The 17,725-nt window shown below is 50.9% G+C and overlaps 2 protein-coding genes across 6 annotated transcripts in view; both read right to left on the bottom strand.

The window, feature by feature from the left end:
• The window catches only part of UBR4 (ubiquitin protein ligase E3 component n-recognin 4), an 82,344-nt gene extending 77,813 nt beyond the window's left edge, over window positions 1-4,531 (bottom strand). For all 5 annotated transcript variants that reach the window (XM_041419772.1, XM_041419773.1, XM_041419774.1 and 2 more), the window contains exons 1-2: window positions 4,374-4,531; window positions 662-759 (exon numbers count right to left, since the gene is read on the bottom strand). In XM_041419772.1, the coding sequence (XP_041275706.1) occupies window positions 662-759; window positions 4,374-4,504 (229 nt within the window). In that variant the 5' untranslated portion in view covers window positions 4,505-4,531. The remainder of the gene's footprint in view (window positions 1-661; window positions 760-4,373) is intronic.
• Window positions 4,532-5,189: 658 nt separating this feature from the next.
• Window positions 5,190-17,721, bottom strand: EMC1 (ER membrane protein complex subunit 1). The gene is made up of 22 exons (XM_041419826.1): window positions 17,716-17,721; window positions 17,135-17,364; window positions 16,382-16,510; window positions 15,782-15,908; window positions 15,326-15,475; window positions 14,509-14,676; window positions 13,891-13,962; window positions 13,423-13,482; window positions 12,706-12,828; window positions 12,405-12,501; window positions 11,623-11,739; window positions 11,279-11,287; window positions 10,599-10,798; window positions 10,201-10,350; window positions 9,699-9,860; window positions 9,337-9,456; window positions 8,989-9,126; window positions 8,493-8,666; window positions 7,729-7,939; window positions 7,174-7,258; window positions 6,344-6,473; window positions 5,190-6,163 (listed from the first exon to the last, which is right to left on the bottom strand). Exons 1-22 carry the CDS (start codon window positions 17,719-17,721, stop codon window positions 5,984-5,986), a joined length of 2,838 nt encoding a protein of 945 aa, XP_041275760.1. The 3' UTR covers window positions 5,190-5,983.
• Between the last annotated feature and the right edge of the window lie 4 nt (window positions 17,722-17,725).

Raw genomic sequence — 17,725 nt, 5'->3', positions numbered from 1 at the left:
ATAATTCCTTCTGCCAGACAGGAGAATTCACACAGATAAAGCAGTTTCCCCAGCAACATTATTTAATGCTGACAGAAGCTCTGAAGAACATGAAACAAGTTCACAAAGCCCATTTTTTGTTGAAATTGCTAAATTGTGAGCCAAAATAACAGAAAATATTTTGAGTCACAATGTTTTGATCATTAACTCCAACACAGTAACATAACTACAGAAGCCCTGAATGGTTTGGGTTGGAAGGGACCTTAAATCCCATCCTGTCCCACCCCCTGCCATGGCCAGGGACACCTTCCACTAGATCAGGTTGCTCCAAGCCCCATCCAACCCAGCCTTGGGCATTTCCAGGGATAGCAGGGTTCTAACTGCTGAAGGATAATCTAAAAATCCTGAACACAGATTGAAACAATTGACCAAGAATTAAATCAGGTCAATGAATAAGCAGCCAAAAAGGCAACACTGTCCAGGAGTTGGTGGCCAAATACTCCCATCAACAAGCTTCTCTTTCCATCAGAGCTGACATTTCATAGTACAAAAGCCAGCAATGCTGTCCCTGAAGTCTGATTCAGCAAGAGGCCAAAAAACAAATACAAAAATCAACAGTTCTGATTTACTTTTACTGCATCCAGTCATGACACAGGAGCAAGAGAAGCAAAGGAACACTTACTGAGACCACACACAGTAGTGATGTAGTGTGTGGAAAGTGCAACGAAGGAAGAGTAGAAAGGCTCGTACTGCTTGTCGTGGTGCAGGATCTCGGATTCACTGCAACGGAGAAGGGGACAGAGGTCAGCCAGGGCCAGCACAGCAGCAGCACCCAGCACCCCAGTGAGTCCAGAGGCAAGGTAAGGTGACAGCTCTGGGAACACAACCCTCGTGTCCCCAGGACTGAGTCCTCCAGCAGCAGCCAGATCACGGCACCAGCATCACTGCCCACACAGGAAATGTAAGGAAATATTGTGCTGCCAGTGTTTCTCCTCCACAACACCAACAGGTCAGGCTCTACCAGCTGCACTCCCTGCCAGAGGCTCATTAACCTTTAAGTTGTTCTAAACTCAGCTGCCCAGAGAGCCTGGACTGTGTGTTCTGCTAAGGCTGGCAGGGTTTGCCAGGCCTGGAGGACAGGCATTCCCTTCCCTGCACGGCACTGAGGCAACTGGAGCTTGTGCAAGGCTGCAAATGAGAGGGACCAAAGCAGGCAACTGCAGAACTGCAGCACACACAGGGACAGCACCTGGGACCACCTGGGAGGGAACTGGGCAGGTAAGGCAGAGTCCCTGAGGCTTCTCAGCTGCACTCACTGCCTCAGAGATCAGCCTTTTACGGCACAGGTGACACCTCAAAGGTGTCCCACCACAGCCCACCTGCACAGACACGGAGAACACAAACTGCTCTGCCTCCTCACCTACTTTTTGCTCTTGTTTTTCCTGTGACAAGACTAAGGGATGTGCATATCTGCCTCGTAATCAATCAATTTACTTTCTTTCACACTTTCATGCAGTGAAATGAGCAAGCTGGAAGAACAGATTATTAGACTCATCTTCACTCTGCCTCTCCAAACCCAGGCAGGCTTCTCCAGCTCTGGGCCAGAGGTGATTCCTGGAGGGCAGGTGGGGAGCAGAGGGCAGCAGCCCATGGCACAGGCTGTACCCACTCCAATCACAGCTTCACCATTCCCTGCTGACCTGAACAAAGCCCAGTTTATGCCCAGTCACCTGCCCTTTTTGCACCCTAAGCCATGGTTCCCAGCTGCAACAGGAGGTGCAGCCAGAACAGAAACAACTCTGGAACAGAACCATTTCTCCACAAAAACTAGCAGAAAGAAATACTTGTCAGCTTTGCAGTTTGATTTCCCAGGGCTGAGGTTTTATTTAGTCTGCCTAAAAAGCTGAAATACAAATAGAAAAATAAAAAATAAAGAGAGAGGCTTTACTGGAATATATTCAACAGCATCACACGACCGAGTTCCAACACCTCAGGCCTCACCTGCCAGAACTGCTCTGGTGAGGAAGGAGCCCAGAGACTGAACATGCAAAGCAGCCTGTGCTCTCTCCTTTTCAGACATTCATTTTGCTCACCTACCTTTCAGGCCCAACTCCAAGCCAGCAGCAGTAGATGTATGTAAGCATTGTTAAGAGAACAAATTAGAACAATTTGGGAATAACAGAGTACAGGAGAGGCTGACAGCTCCTAAATTACTGCATAGGTCAAGCTGTGCACCACACAGTGCCCACAGGGTATAAAGAACACAGAGGTGCAGAATCCAGCACAAGATAGGGATTGGGCAATGGGAGGTTTGAGTTTGACTTAAACACACTGTGGATGTTATGATAATGCAAAGTGGAGAGCAGCAGTCAAGTCATCATCAATCCTTGCAAATAACCACGGACAGAAGATAACAGCTCAATCTGGGATGTGCTGGAGCACTATTCTGAGCAGACATGAGCTTTAATAATGACTTTCCAGCCTCTGGACTGCACTTTATTGCTTAGAGGGGTTTTGCTTCCCAGGGAAGCTCACTGCTCAGGCTGAGAGAAGTCTGTGTCACTGTACACGTTAATCAGCACCAAACCCAAACCTCGGCTCTGCTCCCCAGCCCTGAGAGCCCCAAACACAGCCTGTCCCCAGCCCTGAGAGCCCCAAACACAGCCTGTCCCCAGTCTGAGAGCCCCAAACACAGCCTGTCCCCAGTCCTGGCAGCCCCAAACACAGCCTGTCCCCAGTCCTGGCAGTGCCTGCCCCAGGTGCACTTCCCCCTGTGGAAACCTCTTCCCCAAACAAGAGCCTGGAGTGGCTTCACAGACCTGGACTTCCCCTCCACTGCACCTTTCCAAGCCAGCATTCCATCATTTATGTCAAAAAAGGGCCTAAATTCTGTCAATTTCTGTCAATTCTTGAAGACACCTGCTAACAGAGACACTGGTAACCTGATGATGGTTAAACTTATAAATGAAATACCAGAGTAGTTAAAAAAAGGAGTTTATTGTTTTATTTTGAAAAGAGTAATACTGCTGATTTCACTGTCACTGCACCAAGTTTATTTAAGGGGAAATCCAGGCACTTTGGGGTTGGCTGACACCATCAAGAGCTCAACAACTGCCTCCTAAAAATAACTTGAACACATAAAAGATTTTCTGTGAGAAATCTAAAGACAGATTCTTGTTCAGCACAGAAAGGCACAGCTCCAGACACGAACAAGTTGTATTTATTCCTTGGTCATTTAGCACACCACACCAAGGTGTGGTGTGCTAAATGAAACAAAAAATACCATCCTGCAAGAGCCCAAATCCTGCCAGACCACCAGACACACAACTCCAATGCCAGGCAGAGCTGCTTGGAGGCAATAAACTGCTGTTTCAAGTGGAAAACAGAATCAGTGTTGCCTCTAAAGGAGGAAACAGCCCTCTCCCAGAACTCAAGTGGATCCACTCCAGTGTCCCTGGGATACTCTGATGGAACACTCCACTAATGAACTCAGGCACAGGGACAGGAGCTGCTTGGGGAAAACTGACACTGGAATGGTCCCTAAAACAGAGAGTGGCCAAAGAGCTGCCCAAACCCACTGAGGGTGCAGCTCCCGGGGGAACAACTGCTCTGTGTGTGCAGGCACAGAAATCCTCTAATTAACTCTTTGAATCTGAAGTATCCACTGCACACTCAGCCATTCGACATTAAACAAAACACCACAAGGCATTATTTTACCACCTTCCTCAGTGCACTGGTTATTTTATGTTTCCTAACAACTTACTGTGGCTGGGGTTATATCTCTGTAACTGAGCATGATGCTGTGGCATCCACATCTCGTGTTTTAGATCATAAAACTAGCTGTAAGTTGAATTAAGTAGCTGCAGTGGGTACTCTTATGCTCTGACTCCAACCTGTGTGGTTAAGACAAGGCAGACTTGATTTGGTTCTGCTTTATTTCGACTTAAAATAGGAGAAGCACTGCAGTGGAAAAGACTTAGAGGAAAGTCTGGTCACCCCCGAGCCCGGTGAGACAACACTTCCCACGGCCCAAGCGGGCAAACTGTGACATGCCTGGACAAAAGCAAAACCACAAGAACAGTCCCGAAGCCTCTCGGCGGGCGCCTGTCCGAGGCGCTGCGGCCGGGCGAGCGCCCTCAGCCCGTTATGGGGCCCGAGGGCAGCTCCGAGAGCTCCGGCCCGGGACAGCCGGAGGAGCCGGGGACGGAGCTCGGAGCTTCGCCCGGGCAGCCGCAGCCCCGCCGGGCAGCGGGCACGGAGCCCGGCACCGGGCCCCTCACACTCGGCCTGGCCCCGCCTCAGCCGCCCCTCAGCCGCTCCCGCAGCGGCACCCCCAGCGCTGCCCCTGAGCGGGCGACGCCGAGGGGCGGCAGCCCCCGTCCGCTCTCCCTCACCTCTCGATGACCGAGGCGAGCAGCTGCGGCAGTTCCTTCATGTCGAAGGCCGAGTAGGACGCGGAGAGCAGCGGCCGCACGGCCACGTCCCAGCCGGGCCCGGCCGCGGCCCCCGCGCCGCCCGCCGCCATCTTGGGCTGCGCTGGGCCGGGGGCCGCGGCGCGCACAGCGCCCCCTGCCGGCAGGGCGGCGACCGCGCAACGTCGCGCCGCCCCATTGGCCCGCGGCGGGGGCGCGTGCGCACTGCGTGAGTCAGCAACTTTGGCGCGCGGCGCGTGCGCGGCGCGGGGAAGGCGGGGCGGGGATTCGCGCATGCGCTGTGAGCGCGCCCCGCCCCCGCGGCTGCCCCGGGGCAGGGAGGGCTTTGGGGGGCCCGAGGAGTCATCCAAAAACCCCAAAAACACTGGAATAGCGAAAAAATCCCTGCTTCAAGAGTCCCCCTAAACACCTAAATAAGGAAACAACCCCCCCACGTAAATACCAAAAAAAATCCCCACTTAAACAGCCAAAAATCCCCTTAAGCAGCTTCAAACCCATTGAAATAGCCCCATAAAACCACTTAAACAACCCGAAACCCACCTCAATGGTCCCCAAAACCACACCTCAATAGCCCCCCAACACCCACGTAAACAGCCCCAAAATCCACCGAAATAGCCCCAAAACCCCCACCTAAATATGCCCACAAAATCCCTAAGTAATCCCCAAAACCACCTAAATATCCCCCCCAAACCCACTTGAACAGCCACAAACGCCCACTTAAACAGCCCCCAAGCCCCTCAAATAGCCCAAGAAACACTTCACAGCCCCAGCCTGCTCCCTGCTCCGCAGCTTTATTTTGGAATCTGGACGCTGAGGGGTGAGGGTGGGGGGATATGGCCACTCCTGGGGGACAAACTCGGTGTCAAACTGGATCTTAACCACTAAAATCCACAGTGTTCAGAGTGTGAGCCCGAAGGGAACGCCGAGAGGCTCCTCCCCCTGAACCACCCACCTTAACCCCAGTTCTGAACACAAAAAAAATGCAGGAAAATTTACAAACAAATGGGAAGGAACTGATGTTGTCATAATAAATAAAGAACATGGAGAGGCTTTAGGTTGAAATTCTTCCCCTCGCTCTGCAGCTTTGTCAGTGGCTCCAGGAGGCCATTTCCCACTGCCAGACAGACAAATCCCAGCGTTTTTCCTACAGAAATCACCCAAGGTCTCTTCCTCACAGCAGGAAGAGCCCTCCTTGCTGCCAGATGTGGGGCACACCTGGCACAGCCAACCCTCCTTGCTGCAGATGTGGGGCACAGCTGGCACCGAGGGAGAGCCCAGGACGAGCAGGACACACATCCTCAGGATTCTCTTCACCACCACCAGGGAGACACTGATTCTGGGGCTTTAAGGGAGATTTGGGACCTTCTTTTTCAGTCAGACCAGACTAAAAAAGTCTCTATTTTTCATCTCTTCCTTTTCTCCTCGAGGGAGACACGCGGGCAGCGCAGGCTTTGCTCCTCCAGCAGCTTTTCCTCACAAATATCTTCCAGCCAAATGGAATAGAGGCCTCTGGGTCCATCCCTCGGGGGGGCTGGGATCCCAGCCCAGCTGCTCTCCAGCCTGGGCCTCCCTCAGCGCCAGGCCCGGTTCAGCAGCTTCACCTGGGCCAGCCTCTTGGTGATCATGGTGGCGAAGACCAGCCCGAAGAGGACGCTGCTGATCAGCACGTAGTCGTAGTCGTCCTTGAGCACGTCAAACTGCTTGGAGGGGTACACCCGGGTCTGGAAGATGTCCAGCCCGTAGGCTACAACCTGCAGGGGGGAGATCAGGAGCTGGGGATGCAGCCTGGAGCACGAAACCCCCAAATGGCGCCCTGAGGTGACAGTTTGAACGGAAAGGAGCGATGGTCACGCTGCGAGCGGCCCGTTATGGGAGTTACAGAATTCAGATCCACCCCAAAGCGCACACTGGGGCCTCCCCCCTGCTCTCACCAAGCACGTGGACTCGAGGCCAGAGGGGGCTGTGTAAATCCCCCTCATCCTGGAGATGGTCTGGTTGTAGTTGATGAACCTCTCGGCGTGGATCTGCACGTCTGGTGAGTAGGGGATCAGGTTCTCCTCCCTGCAAGGCACATGAGACATCGAACCCCAGGCAGGCAGCACACAGCAGCTGCCACCAGAGCCTCCCGATTATCAAAAGCTACCCTAAATCAGCAAATTTGGGAGCTTTCCCCAGCAGATTCATTACTGCTGCAGGAGGAAAATCAAATGTATCAGCTGGGTCAGGCTAAGTGAAACTTATACAAGTTAAGTGTAACTCTAAAAAATCCAGTTGCTCTGACTGCTCCTCCCTGAGAATACAGACACCAGGCTGGTTTAAGGCCTGACCTGCTGTAATACAGACAAATGCATCCCATCATCACAGCTGGGAACAGAAGTATAGAATCCTTCATGTTGGGAAAGACCTCCAAGATCATCAAGTCCAACCTCTGACTTGGAGGAACTTCCCTTCATTCTGTGCCAAGACTCCTCTGAGTAAATCCAGTTGCTCTGACTGCTCCTCCCTGAGAATACAGACACCAGGCTGGTTTAAGGCCTGACCTGCTGTAATACAGACAAATGCATCCCATCATCACAGCTGGGAACAGAAGTATAGAATCCTTCATGTTGGGAAAGACCTCCAAGATCATCAAGTCCAACCTCTGACTTGGAGGAACTTCTGTGCCAAGACTCCTCTGAGCCCAGGCAGGACAAGTTGTTCCTCTTCACACAAAATTCAGCCCTCTCCAGAGCCCAGAAGAGAGGTTCTCATCCTTCCCTACCTGCTCTGCTCCGTGGGGATCTCCGGGCGCCGAGGGTCCAGCAGAGCCTTGGGAAGGGACAGGATGGCCCCAGAGGGAAGCCCAACTGTGCATTAAAAGAAAAGCATCTCAAAAATCACAGAATGCCAGAAAAGCCAGGGTTGGAAGGGCCTTCTAGGGATCACCCAGTCCAACCCCCCTGCCCAGGCAGGGTCACCAGGAGCAGGTGACTCAGGAATGCATCCAGGTGGGTTTGGAATGTCTTCAGAAAGGGAAACCCCAGACCCTCCCCGGGCACCTGTGCCACTGCTCTGCCACCCTCAAGGAAAAGCTCTTCCTTGGAGTGAAACTCACTGGGTTTTAGTTTATGGCCACTGCTGCTCAGGGTACCACTGGAACGAGTCTGGCACCTCACGGCCATTCCTGACAGTGTTTTCTGACAGCCAACAGAGACACACTCCTGGTGCTTATCCCTGCACTTACAGGACTCCAGCACAACCCCCAGGCACGACTTTTTGGCAGCTAAGTGCATTTTGTTGGATTTCAGAGCTCCCCTTTCCCTGAGCAGGCACTCACCGAGCAGGTGGCGGCTGGTGATGCCCCGCTCGGTGATGGTGGCCTCCATGGCACTGATGGCAGAGGGGAAAATGTAGGATTGCTGGAGGACCTGGGGCAGAATGGGGCGGTCCAGGGAGCTGAAGGCTGTGGCGTTGTACTGCTCTGTGCCCTCGTAGAGCTCCAGCACCGTGAACTCGTTGCGCCGGGCCTTCGTGTTCCAGTACTGGTACTGCAGCCAGGAGATTCAGGAGGATCAGGGAACATCCAGGGAAATCACAGAGGGCGGTCACAAAACTGCCCCCACGCCAGAAAGATGTTTGCTTTTTATACATTTTCCATGTATTTATACTCTGTGGATTACTATTATATAGTTACACAGCTCCTTCAGTAACTGTAGCACCTTCCTACCCCTCCCTTAGATTTTAGAACAATAAGCAAACCTTGCTGGAATCTTATTTAGTCTTTGCTATATAGTGAACCAAGGACATCTCATTTTCTCCATCTGTCACAGACATGACAATAAATTGGGAGCTAGAAGCTAGGGGGGGGCTTCAGTGGGGGCAGAATTGAAAGGGGGGATTACTTCATTCACTGACCCTCTAACTGGATGATTTAAGTATGCTAATTTGTTAAACTTACAAAACTGTCAGAGTCTGCCATTACAGGTGTACTTTGCCATATTTGCACCATGAAAGACTTTCATTACAGGTCACTGCTCTTTATCACCTTAATCTTGTCCAGCTCATGATCTTAGGGGCAGCCCCAAAGAAGCAGCAGCTTACCACCACCCAGTTCTCTGAGTGCACCATGTGCACGGGCCCCTTGGCCTTTTTCTGCACCGAGGAGTGGATGATCCTGCCCGTGACCCCGTCCATCAGGTAGATCCCGATGAAGGTGCGCTCGTGGTGCGTGTCCGTGCTCTCGGTCACCACGGCCAGCAGGTTGGGATTCAGGGACTAGGGATGAAGGAGAAACAGCTGAGATCCCCTGGGAGTGCCACAGACACCTCCTTCCTGCTCTTCACCTGGCACTGGGCATGTTGTGAGCAAATTAGCATAAATCACCTCAAGAAATCAAGCTGCTGTTTCCACAATTTCAGACTCTGACTGACTTAACGTCCACATTAAAACATCAAAATGAGTGCTCTTCCAGAGACACTGGTGCCCACAAAGAAAAGCTGGCACCACAGGGCAGCTCATCCCAGTGTAGGGAATGGTACTGGGATCTTCCCATGGGATAAGCCCTCAACAAAAAGCCAACAGAGAGCTGCAGCAGCACCTTGTAGAGGACGCTGCGGTCGCCCATCACGCGGCCCTGGGAGTGCACGTGCTCGTTGGACCTCTTCCCCTTGACAGCCACGATCCTCTGCACCTCCGTGGGGATGGCCACCTCCCAGATCTCCTCTGTGCTCAGGTCCTGCAGGGAAAAAGCACGTGGGAGCTTGGATCTCGTCTTCCAAGGACACCATCTCCACCAGCAGGATGCAGATTCCCTTGCTTTGGGATTTCTCGAGTTCCTTCGGCACATTTTGAGGCTGAATGTTCAGCTGAGCAAAGCTCCATGAAGGGAGCTGAGATCTGCCATTACCCACAGGGCATTCAGGGAAGTGCAATGGGCTTTCCATACCTTTTTCAGCCTGAATCCAGAGAGTTTTCCCTGCTCAGCATCAACTAGGTAAAAATAGATGGAATGGGCTATTTCTTCTAGCTGGCGAAGGACATTTTTAGTGGCTGGGAAAGGTGTAACCTGGAAAAGAAGAATTGAAACACAGGTTAAAAACAACTGATACAGACAAAAAGTCCACCCCAGAATGAACCAGAAAGATTATTTCTAACATGTTTATCAAGATATGGTCTGTCTTACCAGAATAACCTCATAGTTTTGTGTGAAATGTGGCTCAATGGCATTTTTTTTCCATCTTGTTCCAAAAGGGAGGGGAATAATTAACCAGAATGTAAAGAAAACTGCCTCCAGGCAAGGCAATTCACCTTGTACTCATCATCAATCAGGAGCAGCACTTTGGCATAGTCTTGATCCATAATAGGCAGAAGCAAAGTCTGGAGAATGGGACGTTTCAGAACAGGAGGAGCTACTTGGCTTCTCTTCCCAAAGATGGGGTTAAAGACGTACAGAAAACTCATCTTGGTTTCCTGAAAAACAGGGTAAGTTTTGCCTCTTGTTCAAGTCAAAAGAAAAGAGTGTTTTTCTTACTGTTACTACCTGATGTTGACTATTCATGCCCTGTGTTCAGCTACTCCATCCTGAAAATATTCTGTTTGGAAACACACATTTGTCCAAACATTTATTCTGCATTTGTCCATAACAACCACGAGCATACCCAGGCTTCTGTGTCTGCTTCCCTCCAGATCTTTCTCCCCTGCCATCCCCACATCAGTGGCAACCAGATGATGCCCAAGAAGATGGTTTTATTGCCCTGTACAAGGGCAGATTTCCATGCCCAGTGGAGGGGCAGGAAAGGAAGGGCCTCACCTTGTCCTTGACAAGCAGAGTGCACTGTGGAGGGTGGGGGAAATGGGCTGTTGTTCTCTGCACCATCAGCTTGAAGGAGGAGCCTGGTCTCACATTCCTGAGGTATTGCTTCCACAGAATGGTGCCAGAACTGCTCTCAATGCCAAAAAGCTGAGGAAAAACACATGGGAAACATAAAGCCAAAATTTAGGAAAACACCTCTCCCATTCAAGCACTACATCCTCCTCTGTCATATCCCAAAGAAAGCTGAGTCTTAGTCCCCCTTTAAAGCCACCACAAAACATCCTGTGCATCTTCCCATTATTTCTGCCCAAGCCTGGCTAAAAACAGGGCTGAGAATTCAGAGATGAGACTCTTTGCTCCAGCCTGGAAACAGATTTCTGCCCTGGCCCCCTCACCTTGCCCGAGGCAGTGACCATCACCATCATTTTCTGGAGGTTGAACTCGTCTCTGGCCAAATTGTCAATGTTAATCTCATTTTTAATCTGGCTCCGGGGCTTCCTGGCATCGTAGAACATCTTCCAGAGATGGGCAGTCCAGGCTTGCAGCAGGATGAGCTGGGATGAGAGCCTTTTCAGGAACATTCCCAGCAAACCATCTGCAAGGGGCACCACAGTGACAGCAGGAGGGAAAACACACCTGTCCCACCCCAGAGCTGAAACTGTGCTGTCAAATGCTGCCATGCACAAACCTGGGCTAGCTCCTTGCCTCCCCCTCTACAGTAAGTTACAGTTGCCATTTCTGGGACAGACTCTGGCATTTATCAACCTTTCCCACTCCACACTCATTCCAAAATATGCCCTGATCAACTGAAAGCAAACCTTCATGCAGAGGATTTTGTGTTCCTTCTCACTGTGCCCACCTGCAGCTCCCCCACCTCTCCAGAAATCTCTCTGCACTCAGAGGAATTAAAAATACTTAATTCTGCCCTATCAGGGTTTGTATTCAACTTCTTAAAGTAACCAAAACACCGGATTTCAACTCTGTTTCAGCCCCTGAGGAGAGCAAGCAGAGGGGACCAGTGGCACCAGGAAGCATTAGGCAGGAGCAGAGCACACTCCATGCAGGATGGGGTTACCTTGGATGGCTGCATCCAGGACAGCAAGGAAAGACAAAACAAAGCAAAAAAAAAAGCTATTGGAAACAGTCTTCCAGAAAGAGTCACAGGAAACATTCAGGAGACATGGCCCAAATCCCTCCTACTGCTGCTGACTGGTTTTTTTAATGTAACAATGTAATATATTCATGTCATCTGGATTGGATTTCCAAAGTTTAGACCGAAAAGGGTTTATTTCTGCTCATTTTAACTGGCATCAGTAGAGATTTAAATTAATCTCTCAGCTTACAGTAAACAAAAAAAAAATTAAACACATTTATTTAGGAAGGAAAACAAACTCACAGAGGTAATTCTGTTAAACTCACCTGCTTTTTTTCCAAATTCTCCCTCCAGCTCAGCCTGTGCACCTGTCAGAGGCAGATCCACCATCTCCAGGCTTACCACCTCTGCCAGTGACTCCTCTCTACTCCACACAACTTTTCCTGGAAAGAAATAAGAATATTGGAAAAATCAACTTAATATTTGGGAATTGACTTACTCAATATAAGAGTACCTTTCAGTGCAACCCTGAAACGCAAATCACCTCTAAATGAAATGCAAAACAGTGTATAAATATCTAATATAATTAACTTCATTATTTCATAAAAGACAAATACTTTATGCAACAGGAGCCACTTCTGGGAAGAAAATCTCAGGATCAGTAAAAGCAATCTGGTGCTTTAGAAGGGTTACAGTAATTTAAAATAAGAGATTCACAGTGTGAACTCCTGGATTCCTTTAGAGTCCCACAAAATTCCTGTCACCGAGATGGGACTTTCAACCCTCTCTGCAAATTAACATTTTTGCCATGAGAACCTTTTCTGAAAATCTTTGAGGAAGATCTACACCAGAACTTACACTCTCATCCTACAAAAAGAGTTTTGAAATCTGCAGAAACCCCCTGAAATCCAAAGGCTCTGCCCACACAAAGCAGGGCAGTTCGTCCAGGTGAGGGTGAAAGAGTCTCCTGTGTCTCTCATGGGACTCAGAAGAGTTAAATTAATTTTTTCAGCTTCCAAGGAAAGTAATGATAAAATACAATCCTCGAGGACACAGAATTTTCTCCTGGTGACTGTTACAAAGGAAGGAAGCTGGTTTTGGGAGTCACCTGGCTGCTGGAGGAACATGAGCATGTGGTCCTCTGTCTGCACCAAGGCTCGATAGCCCACAGAGTCATCCTTCTTCAGGAAAACTTGGATGTACAGCTGGGGAAAAAAAAAAAAAGGCAAGGAAAACAGTGAGATTAATGATCACATCACCTCCTTGAAGACAGCAGAAATCAGGAGAAACCAGAGCAAAGTGATGCTGTAATCCCTGGAATGCTTTTCCCCTTGACTGAAGGGCTCCCATCCTGCCAAATCAGGGAAGGGGGAGCACTGCAGGGACTGAAGTAACCCCTCCCTGCTCACCTGCTGTGGCTTGGCCCCTCCTTGCTCCAGGTTAAAGGTGATTGTGGTGTCCAACAATCTTTGCCCAGTTTCAACCAGGTAGAGGTTTATGTTGTAGGTTTGATTGGAGCAGGTTAAGGAATCCTGTAGCAATGGGCAGAAAACAGGGGTTACACCCACACCACACCAAATCCTGCAGCAGAAGTCCATACCCAGCAAAAACTGGGGCTTCAAGATATTTTTAGGCTGTTTTTTTAGGCTGTACAGCTGGTTTAAGACCTCTGTCATTCTGCTCCTGCAGGTGAAGGAATAAAAGGGACTGACAAGAACTTGGGACAAGAGCACCCCATACCTGCCTCCGGGCATCCTCCAGAGTGCTGCCAGTGTGGAGGCCATCAGAGCTCCCAGGTTTCTGAAGTGAGGATGAGAGGAGATGTAAGATGGCTTCAGACATCAGTAAAGGATAAAAAAATTAGGTTTTCAACTGCCTGACAAATCTCAGCTTGCCTGTGACATCAAGCAAGAAGTAGCTTTGTTCTGTTTCTGGTAAAAATGAAAGCACCCACACCACACCAAATCCTGCAGCAGAAGTCCATACCCAGCAAAAACTGGGGCTTCAAGATATTTTTAGGCTGTTTTTTTAGGCTGTACAGCTGGTTTAAGACCTCTGTCATTCTGCTCCTGCAGGTGAAGGAATAAAAGGGACTGACAAGAACTTGGGACAAGAGCACCCCATACCTGCCTCCGGGCATCCTCCAGAGTGCTGCCAGTGTGGAGGCCATCAGAGCTCCCAGGTTTCTGAAGTGAGGATGAGAGGAGATGTAAGATGGCTTCAGACATCAGTAAAGGATAAAAAAATTAGGTTTTCAACTGCCTGTGACATCAAGCAAGAAATAGCTTTGTTCTGTTCTGTTTCTGGTAAAAATGAAAGTATGTTTGATATCCCCAAGAACTGAAATCCTCTGTGGAGTAGGAAAGCCAACTCCTTGCCAAATGCCCACCTTCCTGAAACAGGATATTCACTGAGCCAGGCACAGCCTGAGCTGGACATAATCAAGCCCTGCTTGTGTTATCAGTGAAACTTGTCAAATCCTCCTCTTTCTCAAGGGGCTCCCCATCCCTGGCCCTGTGAAACAGCAGTGGAGCCCAGCCCCAGTGCACATCTCCAGAGCTGGGCTGGTGCCAGAGGACAGGAATTGTGCTGACCAGTTCACTCCTGCATGTCAGGACAGCAGCCACCGTCTTCTCCCCGGTCGTTGCAAAACTCACTAGAGCTGCCTGGAAAAGGAAAAAAAAAATAGCAAGAAATAATTTAAAAAAACCTTCAAGAAACAGGGGCTCCCCATCCCTGGCCCTGTGAAACAGCAGTGGAGCCCAGCCCCAGTGCACATCTCCAGAGCTGGGCTGGTGCCAGAGGACAGGAATTGTGCTGACCAGTTCACTCCTGCATGTCAGGACAGCAGCCACCGTCTTCTCCCCAGTCGTTGCAAAACTCACTAGAGCTGCCTGGAAAAGGAAAAAAAATAGCAAGAAATAATTTTAAAAAACCTTCAAGAAATCCCCAAACCTCACCAAAAAGTACTTGTGAAGTAAATAGAACCACAGTGAAATTAAAAGCAGATGAACTGTCACAGCCAAGTTTTAAATTGTAAAATTTCCCCCCAGCTCAAAAGCAAGAAAGACCTACTTCTCACAAAGATGGAACAGTTGACCTGCCACAGGTTTTTGAACCATGCTGCCCAGAGTTACTGAGATTTTTAGAACCTGCCAGCTGGCCCAGCAGTGTGAAGGATGCTCAGCTGCACTTGGCCCTGTCCCTGGTACCTGCTGGAAGTCCCGGAGGTGGCTGAGCAGCCCCTGCTTGTACTGCAGCAGGGAGAAGTGGCTTGGGGACAGCTGCAGGAAGAACTGAGTCCGTGAGGCACTGGTCACACTGGGCTGAGTGGCCAAGATCCTGGCCTGAAAGTCATCTGCAAACTCCAGCTCCAGGGACTGCAGGAGAGACAAGCACATGTGCTGGGGGAGTTGTCCTTCACTGAGACCAACAGCTCCCTCCCCCCAGCAGCAGTCAGAGATTCCCTGAGTCAGGGGACAGAGCAGGAGCAGGGAAGGCTGAGGCTCCACTGGAGCAAAGCTCAGAAGACATTGATCCAGAAGGAAGAACAGACAAAAATCTTTTCCACCCTTCCCTCAATTTCCAGAGCATGATCCCCCATCTCCAATCACCCCCCAGTTCACCAACAGACTGAGGAGATGGCACCATAATGGGTCTGGACCGGGTAATAAATGACATACACCCTCAAGACAGTCACAGAAGGCTAACTCACTTTATTAAAAAACCTATCGCTTTTTATACCCTAATTTGCTACAGGTGGACCTGATTGATCCTTTAATTAAAACACCATCCCCACTGGCTAATTAAGAAGCCACCCTTTGGTAAAGAAACTTATGGGCAATACAGCTTATTACAACATCAGGTGCAGATTGTTTAGAATTCTCTCTTTCCAGCTCCCTCATGTTTCCCAGGCCGATTCTGAGAAAACTTCTCTAGCTTTCTGTCTCTCTGAGCAGGCTGTCACCAGAGGGAACCAGCTCCAACTGGAAGCAGACCAGCTGGGTAAGGAATGCCAGGAGTGCTCACCTGCAGGGGGATGTGCCTCATGTCCTGCTCGGTGTCCAGGGCGCAGACGTGCAGCGAGCGCGCGGCCGCGTCCACGCACAGCAGCACGGCCTCGCCCACCACGGCACAGGAGCCCTGCAGGGCCCCCAGCCCCGGGGCTGCCACCCTCACCTGCAGAGACACCCAGCTCAGCCTGCACAGCACCCACGTGCACACAACTGCAACTTAAGTCAGTTCTTTTTAGCCACGACTGAGAAAAACTACCTGTCAGCCTGAGGGTTATGGATAATCTTGACTGACAGCTGCCAGGCTAGCTCAGTTTGGCTGCCAGGGCATTCAGCCACGAAATCCCTGGTGTGGAGGCAATGCCTCAGGGAAAGGGAAGGTTCTCTGTGGCACAATTGATTTCCCTGCCCACCACATCACAGGGTTGGAGGTGAATTTGTGCACATCAAATCCAGATTTTGGCTCCCCTACCTGTCTTGTGATTTCTCCATCCTCCACGCTGAAGGCCAGCACGTTCAGGTGGCTCTGGGGAACGATGCCAACCACGTGGATCACTCCAGTGCCACGGGAGTACAGCAGCTCGTACTGAGTGCTCTCACTGCAACACAGGCAGCAAGCATTTCACCCTCTCACACTGCAGCCTGCAGAAGCACAAGGCAGGTGCAGCCCCGTGCCAGGGGCTCACACCTCTCCTTAGAGCTGTTCTCACCTGTCTGGCAGGTGTTCCACCCACTTCTGGTGCCCGTTGGACAGGTAGTGCAGAGACAGGGCTGCCTTCTTCAGCACTGCCACGTACTTCACTGCCTCAGGGAGCCCCACCAGGGCAGCCCCCTGGAAACTGAGCACAGGCACCAGCAATTAGGGAATTATGTTCCTATTTTATCCTGGGGAAGGGGCTGGAGCACCAGGAGAGGCTGAGGGAGCTGGGAAGGGGCTCAGCTGAAGAAAAGGAGGCTCAGGAGGGACCTTGTGGCTCTGCACAGCTCCTGACAGGAGGGGACAGCCGGGGGGTCAGGCTGTGCTCCAGGGAACAGGGACAGGAGCAGAGCCTCTCCTTAGAGCTGTTCTCACCTGTCTGGCAGGTGTTCCACCCACTTCTGGTGCCCGTTGGACAGGTAGTGCAGAGACAGGGCTGCCTTCTTCAGCACTGCCACGTACTTCACTGCCTCAGGGAGCCCCACCAGGGCAGCCCCCTGGAAACTGAGCACAGGCACCAGCAATTAGGGAATTATTTTCCTATTTTACCCTGGGGAAGGGGCTGGAGCCCCAGGAGAGGCTGAGGGAGCTGGGAAGGGGATCAGCCTGGAGAAAAGGAGGCTCAGGAGGGACCTTCTGACCCTGCACAGCTCCTGACAGGAGGGGACAGCCGGGGGGTCAGGCTGTGCTCCAGGGAACAGGGACAGGAGGAGAGGGAACGGCCTCAGGCTGGGCCAAGGAAGGCTCAGGGTGGACATCAGGAGGGATTTCCCCATGGAAAGGGTGCTCAGGCCTTGGCAGGGGCTGCCCAGGGAGATTTGGAGTGCCCATCCCTGGAGGTGCCCAAGGAACACCTGGATGTGGCACTCAGCTCTGGGCTGGGGACAAGGTGAGGATTGGTCACACCTTGGACTCCATGGTCTGGGAGGGCTTTTCCAACCTCAGTAATTCTGGGAGTGTCTGCAAGGTTCAGGCTTTTATAAAGAATTCACCCAAAATTTGTTCTGGAAACTTTACATCTGACTAATCTTTCTCTACAATGCAAGCCCAGACCAAGTCCATGAGCTGTTGTTTCCTTCCCACACCAGCCCTAGAAGGAGAACAAACCCTGCAGACAGGAAATCCCACCTGCCAGTGTCCAGGGAGGTCTCCCAGTTCAAGCCCCCGATGTTGGTCTCCCAGGAGCGCAGAATCCGCCCAGCGTTGGACACGGTGATGGCATCTGCAGAGCAGGGGAGGGGACAAACACAGCGCTGGCACCCAGCAGGGGCCAGCAGAGGGACGGGCGTGCACGCCCAGCCCGTGCTCCAAGGCTGGCTCCACACTCCAGGAGCCCTGCCAGCCCCTGTGGGAAACAGCTACTCGCTTTTCAGAAACTTAGAAAGGTTTGTTAAACCTGATCAAAAACACAACAGAAACTGAATGGAGAAAAGGTTACAGTGCCAGGAGCAGAGGATTTTCCCCACCGTGTGCTCATCCACACAATGGAGGTTTGGCTTTTTAACCCTTTAACCCCTCCCAAAGTTCTGTCCATCCACACCTTCTTCTCTGTCCAGTGGTGGAGATCACTTCCTCAAATCCTGACTGGAGGTCAGATGTTCCATAGTGACAAGCCAACCCTCCCAAATGTCCCAACCCTGGCTATCCCTTGACAACAACGTGAGGTGGTAAAACATAACTATAAATCTATGAAACTTTTCTTAACATACATGCATGACA

The sequence above is a fragment of the Onychostruthus taczanowskii genome, unplaced genomic scaffold, assembly GCF_017590055.1.
Source record: "Onychostruthus taczanowskii isolate IOZ18803 unplaced genomic scaffold, ASM1759005v1 scaffold61, whole genome shotgun sequence".
NCBI lineage: Eukaryota > Metazoa > Chordata > Aves > Passeriformes > Passeridae > Onychostruthus > Onychostruthus taczanowskii.
The sequence above is the reverse complement of the archived record's forward strand: the minus strand, read 5'-3'. Positions and strand labels throughout refer to the sequence as shown.